Source organism: Cygnus olor, chromosome Z (genome assembly GCF_009769625.2).
Source record: "Cygnus olor isolate bCygOlo1 chromosome Z, bCygOlo1.pri.v2, whole genome shotgun sequence".
NCBI classification, from domain to species: domain Eukaryota; kingdom Metazoa; phylum Chordata; class Aves; order Anseriformes; family Anatidae; genus Cygnus; species Cygnus olor.
Window position 1 is genome coordinate 58,863,995 of NC_049198.1, and position 23,790 is coordinate 58,887,784.

Genomic DNA, 23,790 nt, shown 5'->3' on the forward strand with positions numbered 1-23,790 from the left:
TCATGAGTTGTCACTGGTCTTGGTGTAGGTGGTATGACATGGAAGCAAGTGTTTTTATTGTTGATTATGACCAAGTAGTTAAGACATAGAAACCCAGTTGTTTAGCAAAGCATATATTGCAGTGTTTTTTTCCTTTTTTTTTTTTTTTCATCTTGAGCATGTTCACAATTATATGTGGGCTTTTAAAAGTAAATCTTTAACAGAATCATTAAACAACTTTCCAGACAGAAACACATATGTCAGTAAAAGAGAATGCTGACTTTTTCAACAACGTAGGAATTCTAATTTTTACTGTTCTCTAACTTGGTGAGCTAAATATTCCAAGAGTATGCCTTTTTTCTTATTGTTCCAGCCAACTTCAAATAATTTATGCTCTGAATTCAGGCAGCCTGATATGTACAGAGAAGAGAGTTACAAGCAAAAAAGCAGTAACTGGGTATTCCTCTAAACATAATTTTCTTTAAAAGTAAACAAATACACATTCACCTACAGAAACATACTTCATATAATTGTAAGTGTATATATACATACATACCTTGTATACATAAAGATATGTATGTATGCATTTGCAAGCTACGAAGAGGGAAGAGTTGTTAGGAACAATTTTAAATATGTCAAGCTATACAGTGAGTACTTTTGTGGTTGGACTCATCAGGTGTATGGGGTGCTTAATTTCTGGTTTATAGGCTGAATTGGAAATGGATTCATTGTCAATCACACACTGCAATGTACATCTGCAAGTGATTATTAGCTGCTTGGGCTTAGGGTCCTCTCAGTTTCTTCTGTTGAAACTGCTCATGCTGTTGGATTAAATATTCCATAGTTATAGTATCTGCTGGTATAATAGTTATGGTATCACTATTAACATTTATCATTCAGATATAGTGGAGCATGCTTACAGAAATTGGCATGTATGTTGCCACAATAATTTTTGCTTTCTACATATTTCTGCTTTCTGACCAAACGCATCAACAAGATGTTAGTTGATACGAATTCCAGACCAGCTTCTGAGGGTGTTGCTGTTTGCAGTCACAGTTTGATGCTGAACAGCTCAAGATGAGAGCAAGAGATTTCTCCTGTTACCAGCTCTCAGCTCTTCAGATGCACATGAGGTTTTTGCCACTGAAGCTCCCCACTCCTCTGGGTGATGGAAGCTTGAATCACTGTGATTATACTGGTGACCTCCCAATGGTGACCTCCCAAGTCATACAGGCTCTGGAAAACTACATGTGCTGATTCAGCAAAAGGCTCACTGAGTAGAAAGCCAAAATAAGCAAAGTAAAATGCACTTCTCTACACAAAGCAGTTTTGTTTGCACATTTATATTAAGTTCTGCAGGCTGCTTTCTCCCCTCCCCCTACTTTTTTTTTTTTTTTTTTTTAATGAGAAGAATCAAGGAGATCAATTTATCACCAAAGAGACAAGGAGTAAGGTCGGTACTAGTAAGGCTTGTCTGCTAAGGTTTGCACCAGGTGTGGTGTGATCCTGTTCCTGACTGTTGGTGCTGGTTTCTGGCATGGAGGATGAAGGTAGTGTTAGCCATTAGCTCAGTGACCTCTTCCTTGGAACAGCATAGGCACATAAACCAAAGATCTCTCTAAAAGCATTCCCAAGTCTTGTGGTATCTTATCATTTTGTCCCGAAATTATAACCCCAGAGATGAGCTGTCAGAAATCTCTACAACAGGGTGTAATTTCTAAACTCACCCCTTCTGTGTATTATTAAAGGTGACTAAAAAGACTGATGGCAAGCTGCTTACCGGGACATGCTTTCTTAAGTATCTGTTTCTTAGTGCTGTTATTTGCCTCTCAAAGATTATGCTGACACTCGTCTGGCTTTGGGTACATTCAGGTGAACTGTTAAAGGCAGTGCCAATGCCACCCTACGGTGGTTTCACACTGGTTGATAGCTCAGTACCACCATGCAGCTTTCTCACTTCCCCTCCTCAACAGAAAAACGGGAGAAAATATGATGTGGGAAAAAAAAAAAAAAAAAAAAAACAACTTGGGCTGAGAGAAGGCCAAGAAGATCACTCATCAGTTACCATCATGGACAAAACAGTCAGCTTTGGGAAGATTAATGTAATTTATTGTCAATTAATAAAGGACTAGAGCAGTGAAGACAAAAAAAAAAAAAAAAAACTTCTCCCCACCCATCTTTTTCTACCTCCTACCCCTGAGCAGCGCAGGGGAAGGGTCAGTTTGTGACGCTTTGTGTCCGCGGCTCCTTCACGGTCACTCTGTGCCCCTGCTCCACGTGGGGTCCCTCCCACGGGATGCCGTCCTTCCCAAACTGAGCCTGCAGGGGCTGCCCACAGGCAGCAGCTCTTCAAGAACTGCTCCCACATGGCTCCATACCACGGGGTCCGTCCATCCCCCGGGAGCAAACTGCTCCAGCACGGGTCACCCCCGGGTGGGCAGCAGCTCCCCCCAGACCCCCTGCTCCTGCGTGGGCTCCTGTCCACGGGCTGCAGCTCCAGCCCGGGGCCTGCTCCTGCGGGAGCTCTCCATGGGCCGCAGCCTCCTTCAGGCCACATCCACCTGCTCCACCGGGGGCTCCTCCACACAGGGGGACTGCAGCGTGGAGATCTGCTCCATGTGGGACCCATGGGCTGCAGGGGGACAGCCTGCTCCACCAGGGGCCTCTCCACAGGTCTCAGGGGAACTGCTGCTGCCTGCCTGGAGCACCTCCTGCCCTCCTGCTGCACTCACCTTGGGGCTGCAGGACTGGTTCTCTCTCAGCTCTCACCCCACTCTCCCAGCTGCTGTAGCACAGCAGTATTTTCCCCTTCCTTAACTCTGCTCTCCCAGAGGCCCAACCAGCATCGCTCCCTGGCTTGGCTCTGGCCAGCAGCAGATCCGTTTTGGAGCAGCTGGAGTTGATTCTGCTCTGACATGGGGCAGCTGCTGGGCTCTGCTCACAGAGGCCACCCCTGCAACACCCTTTCCCCTGCCGCCCCCAACCCTTGCCATATAAGCTCAGTATACACCGCTGCTGGTTTAGCTGTCCATCCCATCACGAATTCTGTTCTGTAAAATCATCCAGGCTGTACTAGTGGCCAGGGTTTTATTCTTGTGGAAGACTTTGCAGAGCCAGTTTACAAAATAAAACACAAAATTAATACAAATTAAACACTGACAACAGCATTACTGAGTGGCAGTGACTGCCTTCAGTCACAGCAGCCGCAGTGAATGCCTGGAGATGGGCACAGAAATGATGATCTATCTTTTGGGATCATCAGCTGCACAGCTTATCTAACTGTGCCTTCAACCTGATCAAGTCAGTTCTAGAAGGTTTGTTGCCTGCTTAACAAGAGTATATGTAGATCAATTAGTTTAATGTTTATATTGCACTCTGAATATATGAAGTAGCATATAGGAACAATTAGCAGTTTATATAGTGACTTACCCATTACACTGCTGGAGTAAAATATTAGAGTTATAAATTTTGTCGTAGCAGGTCCTTAGAATTTTATCTTTCAAAATTTTTAGTTGTCCTTAAGACATATGATTTTTTTAATGTGCTATTAATTGTTTGTTTCTTTTCTTTTTTGCTAAATAAAGTCATTTGAGAGTTGGCCAAGGAGGGATCTAATTAAATTCATGTGATGATTCTGGGAGTTACTGAGGCTTGCAGTACTCCCACACATTTATCAATACAATGTTATGAGAGACAAATCATTTTAGCATTTGAGTTGAAGTGAAGATTATGTTATGTGTGTTTGATGTACACAAGCCCTCAGATGACTGAGCTGCATAAACATTACAGCCGGTGACCTTTCCTGATGAAGAGGTTTTGCCTGAAATAAATCTTCTCAGCCAGGTGCCAGCTCCTGTGCTCACTTGGACATGCCTGTGTAGAGCATTACCCAGCACCTGTGCCCATATAGAGGAGAGGGAAGTGCAGAGCATGCATGCCAGCAGCACAGAAGCTGGTTTTGTATAGAAATAACATATCCGGAACAATAAACCCCATGGGACAGCTTAATTCATACAGTCAGCATGTCTGAACCCTGTTCAAAAGCAAGCTGTTTGTGTCGTGCTGCATCTCATGGCCATCTCTTATACTGGTGTGGGTTTCTTCTGTCTGAAAGAGATCTGCAGTGCAGTTGGCTGCATGGTCTATGTGATATCCTTTGATTTCATGAGGTTCTGCTATGTATGTTTTTCAGGAAGTTGTGTATGATAGTGCCAGTACCCTCTAGCTTAATGTCATGGTTTTGGCTAGGATAATTTCTTTGTAGAGGTTTCTATGATGATGTGTTTTGGATTTCTGATGAAAACAGTGGTGATAACCCACTGATGTGTTTAGCTGTTGCAGAGCAGTGCTTGCACAGAGCCAAGGCCTTTTCAGTTTCTGGTGCTGCCCTGCCAGTGAGGAGTCTGGGGGTATACCAGGAGCTGGGAGGGGACACAACCAGGACAGCTCACACAGACTGACCAAAGGGATGTCCCATCCCCTATTGAATGATGGTCAGCAATAAAAGCTGGGAAAGAAGGGGGGGAGGGGGGAGAGGAAGGAGAGATGTTTGTAATAATGGTGCTTGTCTACCCAAGGAACCATTCCATCTGATGAGCCCTGCTTTCCTGGGATTGGCTGAATACCTGCCTGCCGATGGGAAGCAGAGAATGAATTCCTTGTTTTACTTTGCTTGTGCATGTGGCTTTTGCTTTACCTAATGAACTGCCTTTATCTCAACCTGTGAGTTCTTGCACTGTTGCCTTTCTGATTCTCTCCCCCATCACACCTGGGGAGTTTGAGCAAGTGGCTGTGTGGCACTTAGCTGTCTGTTGAGGGTTAAACCACAACACTTGAAAATATGCAGCTAATGGGAACTGTGAGTCTTACCGAGGGTAGCACATCTCCTGAGGACAGACTTCCTTGCTCTGGCCCATGTGCTCCATGCTGCTAATGGCTCCAAAATTGCCTTAAAGCGAGTGCTGAGATGCAGCATTTTAGTGCTTCCATTTTACTGGTGGCTGGCACTGGGTTGCTTAGAGACATCTAAGCATAAATGTGTTAGAATATAAAGTTATCTGAATCCTTTGTAACTATTATGGTTTAGCCAGAGTTTTTTTCCCTCTGTTTTCCTAATTCATAGAGTACAGGTCCCTTCCTTGAAGGTAACAAGTAAAGCTGCTGAGACTGCCCTGATCTAGACCTCTGGAGAGGTCTCAACCTCCCACTCAGAGAAGTGTCTTCCAACCAGCCGTGCCATAACTTTGAGTGCACACATTTAACACATTCAGGCAAGTAGGCCTTGAAGGTGACCTGAAGGTGTAATTTGTAATTTGTTTGATTTTTCCCTTCAGTTCCCACTTAACTAGAAGTGCTGCTCGGTCCATCTGGTGCTGTATGTGGCTGTTTGGGCAACCAGGCAGGAAGTAGCAGAATACTTATCTCTTTTCCTCTTTTGTGTCTCCATCACCATTACTGCCATCAATGGTTGGCAAACAAAAACAACAACAAAAAGAAAAAAGAAAACATCTCTACTGATTGTTGCAAGTGGATTGCCTGAACAAAGACATGATAGGTTGCCGCATATTTTGGACCAGGTTATGTTCCTTGCTGCCCTAAGGAGTCATCCAGGATGTCAGGACATGTCAAGATCCATAGAAGGCATGATGAAGAGGCACCTTGAGATCTTACAGTTCTGTTGGCTGAACAATCAGTCACTGAAGTTCGCTGGTTTGACAGAGAGCAGTTTTTAGACCATATTTTTGGTTGTGTCTGTGGGGAAAAATAAGGTATTTTTGCACAAGCTGGAAGAAGTAGAAAACATAGTTTCAGCTAGGCAACTCTGTTTATTGACATATTCAAAGAGGCATATGTACAACTATTCTTCCTTTTTTTTTTTTTTTTTTTTTAATTTAGTGGGGCTACATCCATTGTCTACAGATGCAGGCAGAAAGGGACCCAGAAACCTTACGCCGTCAAAATGTTGAAGAAGACAGTAAGTGTTTTTTGGTTTTGTTTTTGGTTTGGTTTGGTTTGGTTTTTGCTTTATGGCTTTTTTGTTTGTTTTCTTGTTTTTTGTTTTGTTTTTGTTTTTGCTTTGGGATATGTTTCTGACTTTCTGTTTTTTTGTTTGTTTGTTTGTTTTGTTTTGTTTTGTTTGTTTTTTCTCTTTGGGTGCAGTTTCTTCATGGGGGAAATGGACTAGATTTAGGACCCCACTAAGCTTTGTATTTTCTGTAGCGGGACTTCTTCAGTTCCTTATAGTTAAAACAGCTTTTAGAAGTAATAGTACTCTGTTGCAAATCCCTTATCTCCACAAATCTTGTTTGTATCTTCATCTGGTATTGTCAGTATGGACCTAGATTTGGGCAAAACATTTTAGAAAAAAATTTCTTTCACTGTGAAAAAGAAACAGGTTCTATATTATTAATGCACTCTGCGATTTCATATTGCTTTAGTACATTGATTTGCTCAAACAATATCATTATATGATTTAGCTTTTTCATAAACAGATTAAAACATCAACCCAAACTCAAGTAAAATTAATTATTTCATAGTTTTTTTTTTTCTCCCTACAAAATTGCAAAAGGACCAGTTGTGACATCATTTATTTTTAGAGCTCCATATATATAACACTTCTACCACAGCTATTTTTGTGTGTGTCATGAAATAGATGGTGGAAAACATGAAGAAAGACTAAAGAGGAAAGGCTAGTAATGGTCTGAGAAACTTCAAGTAGCAAGAGAATAGTGGGGGATAGGGAAGAGTAGTTCATATTTCTAACAAAGATAAATCTGAGAGGAAGCAAGCAAGCTGTGAAGCATGGGTATGATTTTTATTCATGAGTGGTTTTGATTCAGTTTATTCTAGTGTTAAATCATCCATTATTCCATAAAGTTAAGGAATGTTCGCATGTAGCAACATAATGATGGGTGGGTAGGCGTAAACATGTCTAAATGCTGAATTAACTGGTGGTCTCTGTGCAAGACATAATAAGTGGGTTCCACATGAGTAAAATGTTGGCATTAATTTGTCATCTCTGAAAGTAAGCCAAAGTTTAAACTGGCATAGAAATTTAGTTCTCTTTGCTGCTTTTGAATTTGCATCTGGTGCTTTGGAGGAAGCACAGTTTGCATGGCTGCAGCTTACGCTCTCTTTCTTATGGAAATGCATAGGACTTCATTTTTTTATATATATTTTTTTCACTTTTCTATGACAATAATTCCCTTAATGTTTTAGGAAAATACTTTTTTTTTTTTTTTTTTTTAATGATTCTCATTGTGCAGTGCACTTGGAAGAAAGATATTACTTAAAACCATTTCTTTGCCCTTTTTTTGGCCTTTGTGGAGATTAATTCATGTTCACCATGGCCGCATTAATACTAGATCCATCTATATGTGTCTGGGAACTATTCACTTCAGATTTTAGGCAGACTTATTTTAACACAGATTTCTTTTTATAATGAGAGCAATACTAGAAAAATGGCAAGCAAGAAGGACATAAGAAAATGGTGATGTAAGTTATTTGCAGAACATCAATATCTTAGCTTAATGCAACCTTGATTGTATCAGCAGTATGGTTAAACAACTTGTGTAAATGAGCTCTTCCCAGGGTAATGATACACATTTTGTTGTGTTATGAGAATAAGCGTATTACTGTACAACTGGGCTTATTTGTATAATTAAGAACATGATACTGATTACAGATACTGTAAAGATATGCTGCAGCTTGTGTCTGTGTGTGACGAGCTACTGTAGCTGTCTTCCAAATTGGGCACATAATTATTATCACAGAGACAGAACTAACTGTGTTACAGTGCTCCCACAGTAGGAGGCCTGATCTTTGCTCAGATCCTCTCCCAGTAAAAATAACCCAATGTGGGCCAAGTTATACAGTAAAATGTTGATCAGCTTAAGATTCCTGTTGACTTTTTTTAAACAATTATTAAATATTAATAAAATAAATAAATAAATGGCAGTTCAATAGTGGAGGAGATGATGGGAGAGAAAGAGGAAGAGCCTGTGAATGTTAGCTTTTGATACACAGACCCATTCTTCAATTCCGTTTCTTATGTGCACTTAAAGGAGTTTGAAGGAGCACAGGAAATTAGAAGACAAAGATGACAAAAGTTCAAATACTCTAATTTTTCCATTCAAACTGCCTAACTTTAAACACTGCACAGAGCAAGACTAACTCAGTAAGGAAGTGTCCATGAGAACAGGGTGGGGTCAGGGAGTGAGTGGTCCAGCATGTTCTAGAAATGGCAGCAAGCGGTGTGTGGTTAGAAGTCTGACAGCTCCAGACTGTGAGTGCTGATCATTACTGTACTGTCCTTTAAAGCAAAGCTTCTGAAATCATTGCTTTTGTCTCAAGGGAACAGCTCAGACAAGAAACAAATGATCCTTTTGGACTGAAGTAGCATGCTGGGAATAGACTGTAAGAAACATAAAATGCTTATCAGTGTTCTTTTTATTTAAGTAATAAGATTAATTTTTCATTTCATCTAATGCAGTCTTGTTTAAAAGCAAATAAAGGTTTTGGCAAGATGTACCAGTCAATTATGAGAATACATACTTGCGGAAAGACATGAGTTTTTAGAAGCTTCTGTAATTAATATTACTTCATCACCTAGGTGAACAAAACTTAGTTTAAGGAACTTTTATAGTTCTTACTCTTGAAATTTCTGGCTGCCAAAGTTAGGAAATGAATTAGGACCATACTTCCAGAGTAGCTAAAATGCAACTGTTAGAAGAGGTAAAGGGGCCAAAAGAAAAGTTGATATATGTATTAGCAGGGGAAAAAAACCACAGCTCTGATATAATGTATATAAAATTAAATGCGGAATTGTTCATAAGAGATGTAAAAAGAAATAAGTTTAAAAGCCTACATCTATGGGCAGTGAATTACGGTGCTAAACTGTTGTGTTTGATTTGCTTATATGCCTCATTCAAAGTTTATGCTCAGTTAGTCTTCTGAGCTTAACTGAAACACAAGGTTGTATTATCTACTCATTATTCAATCTCCTGTGTTTAGCAGATTTCTTACTTTTTGTAAAGGTTGTAGATGTAAATAATTGAATCATATTCATTGAATACCTTTATAAGAAAATCCATTTCATTCAGAAAAAAAAAATAATAAAAATAAAAAAAGCAAGCAGATTCGTATAGTGCTTCAGAAAAAAAAAAATCATCAAATGAGGTAAGTACAGAGATGAACTTACAAACTTGCAGTTGCAAATATGAGGTCAGTTTGCTTTTCACTATGCAGTTCTGCAATGGTGACTCAGTATTTACTTAAGAAAAATGAAGTATCTTTAGGATACACTTTACAAATATGGTTGTTACTACTCTATGCAGGGACTAAAAAATTACATGAGATTTGTAATCAATCATTCTGGGACAGTTGTTGCATACAGTATATATCATATGGATCATACTGGAAGAACACTGGACTCTTGAAGGGGGTAAAATGTGCTATTTATAGAGTAAAACCTCTAGACTGCAGACCTTTGCCTCCTTTTGGTGTGTTCTGAGGAAGCTAGGCAACATATGAACCAGGGCCAGCCTGGAGATCATCTCGTTATTTGGGCAGGTAAATGCCTTCCAAGAAATTAGGTCCACCTCTGCCTTTAAATTTCCTGCTGTGGTCTGGATGAGTTGCTTAAAAAATATTAGTGAATGTCACCACTGAAGAAAACAGATGGCCTCTGCTCTGTCATTTTCCAAGTCAAGACACGGAGGGCCTCCCATCTTTTTAGATGTACCAAGTGCTAACAACTGTAACTGAAGTAATTTGGGAGCTGTCACTGCAGTAAAGCAGCATGCTCTCAGGAAAGGAGAGTGGGATTCTGAGTCACGTTGCCTGGAGCTTGGGTCCTCCTGTACTCCAAGCTCAGCCTGCACTGTTAGCCAAGTTATTTACTGCTTTTGTTTCAGCTTCGTCATTCATAACATGGAGATAATATTTATTTGATTTGTTTAATGGTAGTGCTTTGTAAGATAGCCTGGTTAATATTCCTAGGTTTTAACTGATATATACTGCCCCATAAAATTGATTAAGTATTATGAAATATTAGGTGTTCTGTGTCTCAGTCAATGAGGCAACCAAATAAGTGAGACTACTTTGGAGAATTTTAATTTTAATTTCATTTTTTTCATATGTGGGCATCCTCCCTCACAGGGTTTGTGATACTTAGCTAATACTTCCTAGGCATTTACTTAAAATATTTTTTTTAAGAAGCAACATTCTTCTTGAAGACTGGTTGATGTTGTTCAGGCACATAAAGTTCTCAGATCAGAAACACAGCAACAGTTTGTAAGATACACATGTTGGCAATGGCTATGCTGGAATTAGTCTAATTATAATAATCAGTTAGACAATTTGAGAACAATAAATACTTTACGTCTGTGGAGCAGAGAGGAGTGTCAACAAATGTAAAGGTAACAAGCTTCCCTCCTACATAAGTGGGGTTGGTTTTCAAGGGTTATATATGTATACATAATGTACATATATATGTTATAAACTTATTTATTTCCAGCTGTACAGACATTATCGTGGGCTGGGCTTTTTATTCTGAGTTGCAGTGAATTGGTGGTATTAAGTCATACTCAAGAGGCTTGTGCAAATGTCACATCTGTTTTCCTGGAAGAGTGTTGCTTTTGGTTGAACCTTTCCAATTGACTGAGATGGCAAGTGCCACAGGTGTTTACTCTAAAAAATGGGTTTAGGGACTGTGTGTCACTCGTGGAGATTGCCAGAGTTAGTAAACAGGACTTCTGTAGAAAAAGCTCCTATGTCTGTGTCTATAAAATGAAAATATCTGTCTGCTGCCATGCGACCTTACAGAAGCCTCCATATTTTCCTGCCACTATGTTTCTCTATTGCTATAGACTGTACATATTGATGAGACCTGTATATATTGGTCCGGTGATGCAGTAATAATCAGCAGCCTTTCTGTACTAGCGTCTGAGAAGAGCAGAAATTTAGCTGGGAAAACTGGTCCACAGAAAAATTGAGAGACTGACATAATATTCTAATTTGTCTGAAGTGCTATGGCAGTATTCTTTTGTGTTTGTTTGTCCAGATCGGAAATGTTTACAATATGTATTTACATACATATGTATATTTAAAATCTAAAATTTTCCTCTCAGAGCTGATATTTTCCATTAATAAAATCATTTAAAACAAAATTCAATTTTAGATTTATGCATATATATATATATATTATATATTATATATATATTAGTATGGAGGTATTCAAGTCATTTTGATTTACAGTCTTTTTGAGAATATTATTACTTGAAGTATATTTAGTATTGCAAAGATCCAGCTCCTGTGGATCTCTAAGCAGTATTATCAGGAATATCAACCTGCTGAAATTTAGATTTTGTCTGCAAGAATACATAACCATCATGTTGGTTTCAGCTCTTAGGGTGGTTTTGCACCCTCATAAAACAATAGTGCTACAAGAAGAGTTAGCATGATAAATAATTGTAGATTTCTGAATTGAGTGGCAAATATAGTAGGATCAGAATTTGAATGTAAATGTATGAGAAAATACGGAATCAGAAGAACTCTGTGGCATGGCTTTCTAGAATTTGTGGGAAAGGTTCTAATTTCTGCAGGTGAGAGTCCTATTTCCTACAAATGAGAAGACAAAAATCTGTTTATCAGAACTCTAGGAAAATTATTCATGTCACCATTACAGCCTATTTCAGGTGTTCTTTGGGGGCCATTACTCTGTTGTAGTTGCAGCACCACACTGAGAGAACATGGTAGTTTTTTCATATTTTATGGATGGCAGACACATGAGGTGCTGAGACTAGGAGCTGGATCTGTAAAGGATTTGTATCCAGGCAATTAGTAAGACAGTGCATAACGCAGCAATAACTACATCCTGCGTGCTTTTCTTCACAGATAAAATTCATGGAGATAAGGCAGGCATGTGCAAAGCTTTGGGTAAGGCTACTTGTCCCTTATTTTTGTTGTTTTACATTAGCTAGCAGAATGAAGAGTGCCAGCACAAAGGGCTGAAGAGAGAAAGGAGTGTTAGATCTCAGCTTTTCTCAAACTCTGGTGAAAGGAGCACTGTGTAGAAATCGGGGTTCATAGTTAAAAGCCTTTCAGATCTCTAGGTTAGTCTTTTCAAAGACGTAATGAGGATTTAAGGTGATGGTGGTGCCAGTGCTCTTCTGTATCGCAGCTCCATAATGAAACACTCGTACAGGAGCAGGGAGCTCTTTAGTGTCCTTCACCACATTAGAGGTGTAACCCCATGTCAGCAGAATGCCATTATCAGCTATAAGCTTTTCTATGTTCCATCTTTCCTGTTAAAATGATGCTGGGAGGCAGAAATGAAAGAATGCACAACACTACAAGTGATTCATAAAAGTTTCTTGTTCATCTGAACTCTTCATTTTATTTGTTGATGTTAATGTCTTCAATGCAGAAATGTCCACAGTGTTTGTGGATGCCATGTCTGTTATGTAACTTGTGTGTTACAAGCCAGATTTTCTTTCTCCCATATCATGGGTGTGTGACGTGTTCAAAGAGAGACAGCTACTGCTGAGCATTGCTCAGAACCTGCCCTTCCCAGAGCTTATGAGAGCATGGTCAGAGTATTGCAGTTGTAATGGAGACTTCAAAAAACTTTGCTTTTAGGTCCCAGTAAGTTTATCAGCCTAGAGTATCTGGACCTCACCAAAAGCTGATTTAGCCACAGATTTTACTTGCAGTAACAGAAGAATGTAAGAGGTCTTCAGGCTTTGTTTTTCTATGTAGGTACCAAAATTGATCCCCAAAAGGCACTTTATGCATCAGAGAGAACTTTTAGCTCACTCTATGTGATTTGCGAAATCTGCATGTGAATTTGATGGCAGTAAGGGAAGAGATAGGTGAGCCTCCTGAAATTCAAATATTCATCTGGTCTAGTTCAAGCTCACATAGTTTATATTAGCCTCCTTTCAGCATCTCCTCTATTGACTCCTAAATTGTATAGAGATTCAGGGACTCCAGATTAAATGCAAAGCACCCTGCAGCACTTTCATGCAGAATTCACAGGTTGGGATTAAATCTAGGCTAATATTCTGCCTGATCTGCACACTTCTGCTGCTCTCAGCCAGCTCAGTTGCTTCTCCTTTTTTTTCAGATGGCTCATAGATCCTGGCAGAGGAGGCAAACTAGTGTGCCTGTCATTAATGTAGTTGAGATATCCTCCATAGGGATTGGAGAGATGCAGAGACAGAAACACTCCTGTAAATTCTGATGGTATTTATTGACACTTAGCACTAAGAAGAAACTCAATTTACAGTTTCTAATCTATGAACTCTCCAAGTTAGTTGTATGGCCATGCTTTCAGATGTCTATCTATTTGTCTTAGTCATCTCACCATTTCTACATTCTTCTCTGGCCCCCCTCCCATTTATATTAAACATTTTTCATTCTTCATCCCTAAGAAGCTTCCTCAAGGCATTTTTTCCCCCCTTTGAAAATCTACTGGCTTTCTGTGCTATTAAGATCATAAGATATATAACCTGTAAATTATAAGCAGTTCTGGGCCCATGGACTCATTTATTTGGTTCTATCTATGGTCAAACAATACTGAAGTGACTTCGGGACTTCAGGACCCCTTGTTGGTATTTGAGGCTGATCTACCAGAAGGCTTGTCTAGCATCAGGAGACTGCAAATCTGCTAGTTCAGGTGCCATTTAAGCAGCAGGTCCAGAGATTCAGGGCATTTTATCAGGGATTACACACAAGACTTTATCTGTACCTGAAGTTGTCAAGATTTCTTCTTCCCCAATGTATGTTGAACAAAATATTCTCATTTGATCAGCAGACTCACAACCAGGCCTTACAAAATGAAGTAGTAGAGCGCGTATTTGATTACACAGAATAATTTGGTATCTGTGATGGAGATCACAATACTAATGGTATTCTTTATGCATCAGAGCTTCATTGGACTGAACTGAAGTTTCACATCCATCTGTGAGTGTGAGTCAATGCAGAGAACAATGTGTATATTAGCTTAATATTTCTGTGCAATTTGTTAAATTGCAGTAGACATCACACTTGGCTAATAATGTGTAAGTAAGCATAATATATTCCAGATCTTTCTCATGCATTTGAGGACTCCTAAGAAATTAGAATAGCTTTAAAATAAAATGTACTTGATGATAGGAAGATGATAGGAAATGTTCTACCTCATATAAGATATAAGATACAATGTTCTATCTCTAATAGCTCTCAGTTTCTAAGGGGCTTCTATTATGTGGCTATACAATTTATTTATTTGGTGTCATGGTGTGCATGTGAAGCCTTTTACAGAATGCCAGATGTCTAAAATTGTTTACATTACTTAAAGTAAAAGCTAGATTAATAAATTTTAACTGGAAAGTGAGGTAATTTTGGGGTTTGTAACTGTATAAATTAAATGAGAAGAATGGGCAAGGAAATAGTAAGTACAATTTGCTACATAATCCCATAAACGTGACTATTTTGAACTGGAAAAAAAAATGTAATTACCTTTGGTTTACACATTGTTCTTCTGTTTTAAGCGTCTTCCCCTACACAGCTTTGGGAACTCTAGCAATAGCAGTGCCACACTATAAACAGTGAATAGGTGAAATGAGCAGCTCATGAATACCTAATAGCCTGAAATTTGTTTGCATAAATGGTTCAACATTTATCAAACATATTTGAGGAAATCTGTGTAAAAATGAGTCAAGAGCAGAAATAACAACAAAATTAGTCAGATAGATAGACTACAACGTACAATAAGGCCTGTTCTAATGAACATATAACCTGTATTGAACTTGTACAGATAACGTGTTGTTGCAAATCACCTCTGTTGTTCAAGCTACAGGAACCTTGTGATTCACCCTTTTGTGACACCACTAAGTTAATGTGGATGAGCAGTAGGACACCCTTCACAAAAGTCTGTGTGTTTTTGGAGAATATGGCAATATGACCTGCATCTGGCCAGCTTTACCATTAAAATCTTATATTACAAAGTACAGGGGCTATTAATCAGGTAAATCAGCATTTGCTTTATTGTGCTTAAATATATACAATCCCACAAATCATCTCTATCCGTCTGATGGTTTGCCTGCAAAATGTCCTATGCTTTTTGACAAACACAAATGTTGCTCCTTTGACGGAAAAATTTACATGTAACAGTTTAACAGTATTATTATATACAGATACTGCATTTCTCATTCATTTTTTAAAAAGCGTATGCTTGTGCAAGCCCATCTGATCTATATTTGCAGCCCGCAGATTCACATGTGCAAGCAGACTTTTAGGCGCCTCACAGGACTAATGCAGGCACATTAATGTAACTTGCAGTTCCATGCATGCACGTACAATCTGAAGCATACGTATCCATTGAAGCATTGTAGATGCAGATTAGAAGTGTGGTCCCGTGCCCAAAGACAGAAAATATTTGCTTTAATAAGAAATGGTCTGTTTTCTTTGCACTATTAATACTAGTTGATTTATGGAGGCTCAAAAAAAATTTGTCAGCAACCTACAAAATGAAAACTCCCTGCTGAGTTTATAGAAGATACTGCAGGGCTGTGCAATTACTGCTGTGCTTTATTGTATTTTTTGAGGTGTTCTTCAGGGACCTCATGTTCAGCTTGAATAGAGACAGATCTGGAAAAGTCTGCTAAGTTTAAAATACCAAAAAAAAATTACTTTGAACCGTATTTTTAAAATAATAATAATAATACTCCATTATGAGTACAAAGGTTGCTCCCTTATGAAGAGAGAGCTGCTGACATTGCTGACAAGGTCAAGCAATGCCCCACTAAGAACAACCGCTAAAACATGGGAGGAATTCTTTATTTCAAAAACTCAAGTTTTCCTCAGAAAAAGGACACACAAAGAGTCAAATCACCTGAAATAGGTGTTAAATACATTCCCTAACTGGAACAAAGAAGTATCCTTTTGTTCAGAAGGTTCAGCTTTTTTTTAACTCGACTTTTACTCACAGTCCACTGCTGCCGGTACGGAATAACACCAGACTAACCCAGAAAGATAGACTGGATCACATATAAAGCACCTATTTTCATTTGCTGTGGGATTTTGCAGCCATGCCACTTCTTGTGTTTCCCAAGATTTTTTATTACTTATGTTGTAGGATGACATCTTTATCTTGCATTGATATGTAAGCCAGCTCAGATACACGTTTTACATGGCACTAACCAGCTTTGCACAGACAAAAATGCAGACTCAGAAGTCATCTTTGGAGTATTTTAATCTTTGTCATGACTGAAAGGCTTCCTGAGAAGACGTTCTGTGTATGAGCTGGGCAGAAATTGGAATTTCCGGACATTCTGAAATTAAAAAAATAAAGCTTAAAACTAAATAGAAAATATGTAGTTTGAATCTTGTGAATATTTATTTAGATTCATGCTCAGAAACTCATTTCACTTTTTCTTAAAACTTTTCAAGAGAAGCTGGGTAACCCAGCAGCCCTTTGCATATTCATGACAGTTGGGAACAGACCTGTAGACTACCAGAGATTCAACATCTCTGCTTGCAGGTAGTCTATGTGTGTATACTTTTTAAGAAGTAAATAAAATAATGGCAAAATTAAAAAGAGTAGTTAGCAACTGACACCACGAAGTACAGAAAGGGCTAGGCTGCAGAGGAGTTCCTCTAACTGAGATGAAAATAAAAATTGTTTCTTAGAAGCACTTTTTGGCAGAGAGTGGTGGCAAGCCAATAATGATTTGCAGCATGCTCCCTGTAAATGCAAGGAAGTACGTGCTCACAGCCTGAACTGTTGGTTCAATAAAGCATTCATTTGCTCCAATTAGAGGTGTTCATGTGAGTCAATAACTAACCGAGATATTTAATAAGGAGCTGTGCAGAGCTGCAGTGAACAGCCTCAGTGAGGTGGGCTGTGCTATGAAGCTCCTCAAAAGCTGCTTTGTGACCCTTGCTGGGGCACAGCATTCTCACCTGACCTGCCTGGTGGCCACACCTGGCCAGATGTGTCCCTCTGTGTCTGTAGGGCCCTGGGAAAGGAGGACAGCATAGTGCAGGCTTGTAGGATGAGGAATGCACTCTGATTCTTACTGTCTACTAAGTCCGAGGGGCCTCTGTTTGCCTCTTGTGTTTTCAGGATGATGTATGTACCTTACTGCAAGGAAGCAGCTAGGTGAACCTCTTCACAGTAACAGTTTGTTTTGTTTTGTGTTTGATTTAATTCAGATAGAAGCAACGCGTTCACATCTCAGGGGTTTGTAGTATCACTCAGCCTCACCATCTCAGGACATGGGAACATGGAAAAACCTCAGCTTTCATTAAGGATTTTTCCAGCCCTTTCCCTTGCCAAAATCGACTGAAATTTATAAACCAGAAATAGAATGATTGTAAACCAAACTCCACTGAGTGGCCAGGATCGTATTTTGAAGATGCAGGGCTTTTAGACATATATCTATAAGACAGATGAATGCCTAGTTCTAGAAAAGTGAAGCAATTGGGTAGACAAAATACTAACACATCCAGGAATAATTACATCGTTAAGTAAATGCTTTAACATAAAGTGGGTGGATAATTTCATTGACCCACACTGACAAATGCTGTCCTGACTCACTGTGTCTTTGCTGAGTGAAATACCCTAATAATGCTGTTAACCCTGTGTCTGTCTGTAAACAGGACATAGGAGTTCAGGTTTGAGTGCACACAGCATGCTGCCATTCGTCTCGGGGCCACGTCCATCAGCATAGCAAAGCCACAACCAGCAGTGGCTGCAGTGCAGATAGCCATTTCCATTAAGTGCACTGGGTTCTTGGATGCCTCCTGCTCCCAAATTCAGGTTGTTGGATCTTTGCTGCTGTAGGTACTTTAGCTAGTTATGTGAAAGCCAGTGTGCAGATGCTTACCTGTGCTGCAGTCACAGCTCCTGATGGACTTTACTGACAGAGGTGTATTGGGGACCACTGCAAGCCACAGAAGAAGGCAGTGCTCTGTCACACCTGCAAATAGTTCTTGCTGGTTTTCTGCATGTTAGCACTTCATTTGAGTGTCTTCACAGGAAAGCCATGGAAACATATAAATTTTTAGTAAAATAAAGTTTTAGTCATTAACAGTTTTTTTTTTGTTTTTGTTTTTGTTTTTTCTTGTCCATGGGCAGTGAAAACTCAGTTCCTATGGTCAGCAGTGGAGAATAGATAAATGTTTCAAGATTGCCTGGAGAAGACCTTCTCAAACTGATGTAGATCTACCAAGCAGAAATGCAGAAGCCTGCTTCACAGGCCTATCACAGCAAATGCTTTTTGACTGCTTGCAGTATGAAGTTAACAAACAGAAAATATAGCTCTGTAAAATCACTTCACTGTTAAAATTACACAACCAGGCAGTCAGTCACACAACCAGGTACAGAATTAAGATAACTTTTTCATGCAAGTGAAAAATAAGCATGCAAACAGAAATTAAGTAATAAAAGGAAATTATTAATACTAATACTAAAATACTAATGAAATATTTGACTAGAAGCACATTCTAGTCCATTTGACATAAATTAAAAACGAAGAATAAAGAAAGCTTGTAGAAGAGTAATCAATAAACTAATAGAACTGGGATCCGTCTTAAAGGTAGCATGTGATTGTTTTCTCTCTTCACAAATAGACCATTTCTGCTGACTTTATTATTCTTGACTGTGATATAATTGCATAGGTCTCGCTGACAATCCTGTGACTAACGTTAATTTAAGGAAAGCTACAATTAATTGTTAGATATTGTGCTAGATTCCTAAATTGCATCCAGAGAGGAAGAGGCAAAAATAAATGGTTTCACAACCTCATTTTTGTAAGGTATTACATCTGAACATTTGCACAAACATTTGTGGTAAAAGAGTATTCTGGCTAAACTATCCAAATTTTAAAATTTGTTGCTCTAGCAAAATATGCTATGGAGTGAACTGCCTGGCTGTCATCCTGTCAAATCATTTCTGTCAAGAATATTTGTACCTGAATTGTTGATATTCCTGCCCAAACTGCAAATAGGCCAACTCTGACCCTGATTTAGGTACCTACATTTTCTTGAAAGGAGCTGCAACAAGATGAGTTTTGGTACTCTCTATACTTAGGAGAATGTAAGAATGCAACAATAAGTGAAAAAACGGGAGGTTCCCTATAGTAGAATGTTGTGGCTACATATGCTGCTGCTTTTACTCTAAAACTATTCATATCACTTACACATGCACACGTCTCATGTAAAACATATCCCAATAGACATTTTCTTGGATGCTTTTAAATATTTAACACTCCTAAGCATGTGTATGTGACCTTATTAATCACCAGTGATAGGACCTGCGGGAACGGTGTTCAGCTGAGGCAGGGGAAGTTTAGGCTGGACATCAGGAAGAGGTTCTTCACTGAGAGGGTGGTCGCACACTGGAACAGGCTCCCCAGTGAAGTAGTCACTGCACCAAGCCTGTCTCAATTTAAGAAGCGATTGGACTGTGCACTTAGTCACATGGTCTAAACTTTTGGGTAAACCTGTGCGGTGCCAGGAGTTGGACTTGATGATCCTCATGGGTCCCTTCCAACTCGGGATATTCTATGATTCTACGATTATTTGCCATTGCAACCCAGCATCTTGATTTTTTTAGGTACCTTTTTCTCATACCATCACCTGAAGAAGCATTAGAAAAACAGTTTGTGTGCCAGGTCAGGAACTGGATCACAGAGGGGCCTGCCTATCTGAAACTGAGCCTCAAGTTGCTTTTTCACTTAATTTGTTGCCACTAGTGAGTTGAGAGGGGGCCTTTATCATTTGTCAGTAGTATCTACTTAGTACCAAAAGAAACATATTTAGGATTTGGGCAGACTCTTACATGCTCATTGCCAGGCACGCATGATGGGTGAACATTTTCAGAACTGGAGAAAACAAACTGCAGATTGTTCAGTTTGTACAGGCACCTTTGGAGGGGATGAGTTGCTCAGTCTAAGCAGCAGCTGTCCCTGCGATACAGCACATTAATTTTTCTGATCCAGTCTGAGGTGCCTAGCCTATAAAAAGATCCCAGGCACGTATTATTACTCCCAGCATCATCAGAGCCTCCGAGTCCCCAGCTATGCACCTGCACCGGTGACTGAGAGGCAAAGGAACATGCTGATGACACAGGCATCCTGGACCCAAGTCGGACCTCTTGGCATGGGGAGGAACACGCAGGCTGGTGCTCATGGCATGGTAGAGAGACTGCATGTGACACATTTCCTCAAAGCCACTACTCACTGAGGCAAGAACAGAGAAACGCATTTAGAGCAGAAAGGGATAGAAAGTACAAGGCCTGTGGCAGAGCTGAAAGGGCCTGGTGTTCGTCTGATCCCAAGAAGGTTTAGCTATTGATCCCATGTTCATCTTATCCCAAGAAGGTTTAGTTATTGACCCTGCTCTTTATCTCCCATTAGGTATTCAGGGAGTGGAGCATTTTATTCCTCTTTAATTTTTGTTTTCTGCTGCTTCTCTGATGCACCAAACCTGTTCAAAGTTGGTTTTTGCTTCTTTCATTTTGCTTCCTGTCAGAGCTACGAAAAGCAGGTAAATGTCAATGAGTTTCAAGAAGTCCCTAAGGGCTCCATCTCTCTACTGCTTTACACCACTGACAAACCACTGCAGCACTGCTGTCCTGGAATTGTTCCTGACTTACACACACACAGGGAGAATCAAATTTTGCCTATTCTGTAGTTCTGAGTGTGACTGATATTTGGATTTTGTCATTGCTGGGAAAAATTAGATACAGAGAAGAGCTTCTTGTCTTTCAGGTTATAAAGAAGGGATCATTTTTAAAGCATGTCTTCTTCATTAAGAATTTGAAGATAATTTTATGTCCCTTCTAAAGATTTGTATAGTGTAACAGTTCATCTATGAACAACAACTATGTAAAACAAATGAACAAAAAAAAAAAAAGAAAAAAGAAACGTTTGATGAAAAGCCTCTGCTAAAAACAAAACAAATCTTCTGTTTGACTTCATTTGTGTCATCAACTTGGAAAAAGTTAGTGATTTAGCTTGGTGGTTCTTATTCAGCTCATAACCCCTGAGATGAAGAGTGCTGTAGAAGAAAAATGTTTATAATTTTCATCATTGTAGGATTTCTCTTGATTTTGTGAAAATATTTGCAAGCGAGTTGTTTTTTTTTTTCCATAAATGTATTGATTACCCTAGTAACATAAAAAGCATGCTTAATTTGCTTATGAGCATTTTTCTTGCTTGCTTAAGCATTCAAGTTCAGGGTGATCAGCAGTTATCTTTCCTGACTGAAATACTGCCCAGGTCTGCATTTCTTGTGGGAAATGACCATTTTCCCCCAAGAGGGCAGAGCTTGGTTGTGCCTGGATCGTAAAAGCCAGAAATTTGAGAAGGGAAGGAAAGGGAAAAGCTAATCCTCTCAGAGTTTAATCAAAGGAATAGTCTTTGCATAAGTAGACCTTTCTGTCAGATATGTCTGAAGCAAGTTGAAGTTAAACCTTACACCCTGCCTGCGGCTGGGGGGTGTTTGACCTTTGCATTGCTTTTTTGTCCTAAGCAGCATGTTACACTGCTTTGATGTGCTCATCCTACCTGCAGAAAACTATGTAAGTACAGCTGGTGACCAGAGTGTGTTTAAAGGAAGCCATTCTAGCAAAAACTGGAGAGTAGCAGTACACAAGGGCAGAGCTTGAATAAAAATAGGAATTCATGGAGCTTTCTCTGATACCTTTTCTATAGTCTACTTCTTTCATGATTTACATGTACATTTGTGATCATTTTGCTAGACAGATATGTTTTTCTGTTATAGTATCTGTCTCGTGATGATGGAAGACTGTTCTTTACAGTATACTTGATTTGTGTACCTTGCATCATTGTTTTCTCCCAAGAGATCTAGAACTGCTGTTCATACATCTTTTTCTGTGATACAACTAGAAGTTTCTATGGTGAACAGAGAAATCAATTATTCACCTTTTTTCCTCCCTGCTTTTAACCAGGTAGACAAGAAAATTGTCCGCACAGAAATTGGAGTGCTTCTTCGCCTTTCACATCCCAACATCGTAAGTTCAGCTATGTTCCAATCCATTCCTTTTTTTAAAAAAAATAAAAATGCCTGTGTTCCCGAGAGCTCCACATGGACTACTGTGGTTCACCTATATAGATTTGTGAGAGTCTTAGATTAAAGCTTTGGTTTCTCCTCATGTGCTCATTAGCAATTCATTATGCAAGACTGTTGAATTATACTTTAAAGTAAATTATTGATGTTCTTACAGAGTTGAGTCAGAAACTGTACAAAAAGAGCTCTGTAAAGGATAGGAGAAATTTGGCATTTTCAGTCTTTGGGGAGACTTCAGCTTACACTGAAAGATTTACAGAGAGGTATTGACGAGCACTAAAGAAAGTAGATTCTAAAATTCTTGTATTACATAGAGGTTGCAGAAGGATTTATAGCAACCAGCAACAAAAAAGGGAATCTATAGGGAATAAAGCCAGAAAAAAGAAAAAAAGTGTGAGAGAACGTGTATAATAATGTGCTGAACTGCAAAGTAAATGACACCAACTTCAGCTGGTATCATCCTCTGCTTTACTGGCTGGAGTCTGTGTCTTTCTGTTGGCCCCGTGATGTGCCAAACAAGAAGACAAATACAAAAATGAATCCCTTTTGTTGTCTTTTACCAGATAAAACTGAAGGAGATATTTGAGACCCCTACCGAAATCAGTCTTGTTCTGGAATTGGTCACAGGTGGAGAACTATTTGACAGGTAAGTTGTCTGTACAAACCTCACTCTGTACCTCCCTCTGGGAAGTTATAATTCAGGTTTTTGCTCTGCACATAGTCCATGTGTCAGTAATTACTGGAATTATTTAATCAACATATAATTTATTCACATGAGTAAATATCTGCAAGAACTAATTGCAAAAACATATTTGGAAATGTGATTATCAGGATTTTGTTTTGGAAATGTTACATGACTAGAGAATGGAAGATATTGTCAGTAAGTTCTGAAGAGCACATACAGTGCAAGAAAGGTGTTCAGCAGGTGTATAGTGTTAAAGCATGCTGAAGCAGACAAAAGGCAAGGAAAACTGGTAAAATCACATTGACAGGTCATCATAAAATGTGGTAGGTGGCAAACAACCAGCCAGGAGGATCGTGTTGTGTTAGGTAAAAAGTTGATAAGCAGAGTAACAAAAAAGAAATATTACTTGATAGTCATTCTATTTATAAAACCTCTCCTGTTGTTAAAATGGTTCTGCAAGACAGCTATTGAGTCTGAAAGTAATTTGTTTGTGGTGCTGCACATCCTTGTGGAGTATATGCACATACTTAATCTTAAAAAAATTCTATGATAGTGTTGTGGCAATACTCTGCTGTTGTAGATTTGTTGTTTTTTTGTTTGTTTGTTTTGTTTTTTTGTTGTTGATTTTTTGCTTGTTTTAGAGCAAGAGAAAATATGAAATGCACTTTATACTGGTTTGAATAAATCAGTTAGTTCACTGAAGTTAGATTACAGAAAGTACATGAAGGTACAGTGCCTTCAAGCTCATGCAAGGACAGGCAATTTAATCTTCTTTGTTATTAAAGTTTAATATTTTAGAGGACTGTTACATAAAGTATGCATTGAAGACTCAGTCTGAAGGGCTCTTTGACTGAGAAAACAAACGCATACTCTTTTGTATACCATGTTCATAGCTGCAGCCTTGAGATGAACTACTTCTGAACTATAACAACAAAAACAACTCCTCTTGTAACATCTGTGGTTCAGCAGAAGAAAGGTGCGTGGTCTCTCTATAGTTAGTCAAAGCAATCAGGAAAGATGTGCTACAAGTTAAACAACCAATAAGG

The 23,790-nt window shown here is 39.1% G+C and overlaps 1 protein-coding gene across 3 annotated transcripts in view; it reads left to right on the forward strand.

Moving 5' to 3' along the window:
• The window catches only part of CAMK4 (calcium/calmodulin dependent protein kinase IV), a 161,176-nt gene that overhangs the window by 66,278 nt on the left and 71,108 nt on the right, over positions 1 to 23,790 (forward strand). For all 3 annotated transcript variants that reach the window (XM_040541153.1, XM_040541154.1, XM_040541155.1), the window contains 3 exons: positions 5,875 to 5,953; positions 21,941 to 22,003; positions 22,623 to 22,705. In XM_040541153.1, the coding sequence (XP_040397087.1) occupies positions 5,875 to 5,953; positions 21,941 to 22,003; positions 22,623 to 22,705 (225 nt within the window). The remainder of the gene's footprint in view (positions 1 to 5,874; positions 5,954 to 21,940; positions 22,004 to 22,622; positions 22,706 to 23,790) is intronic.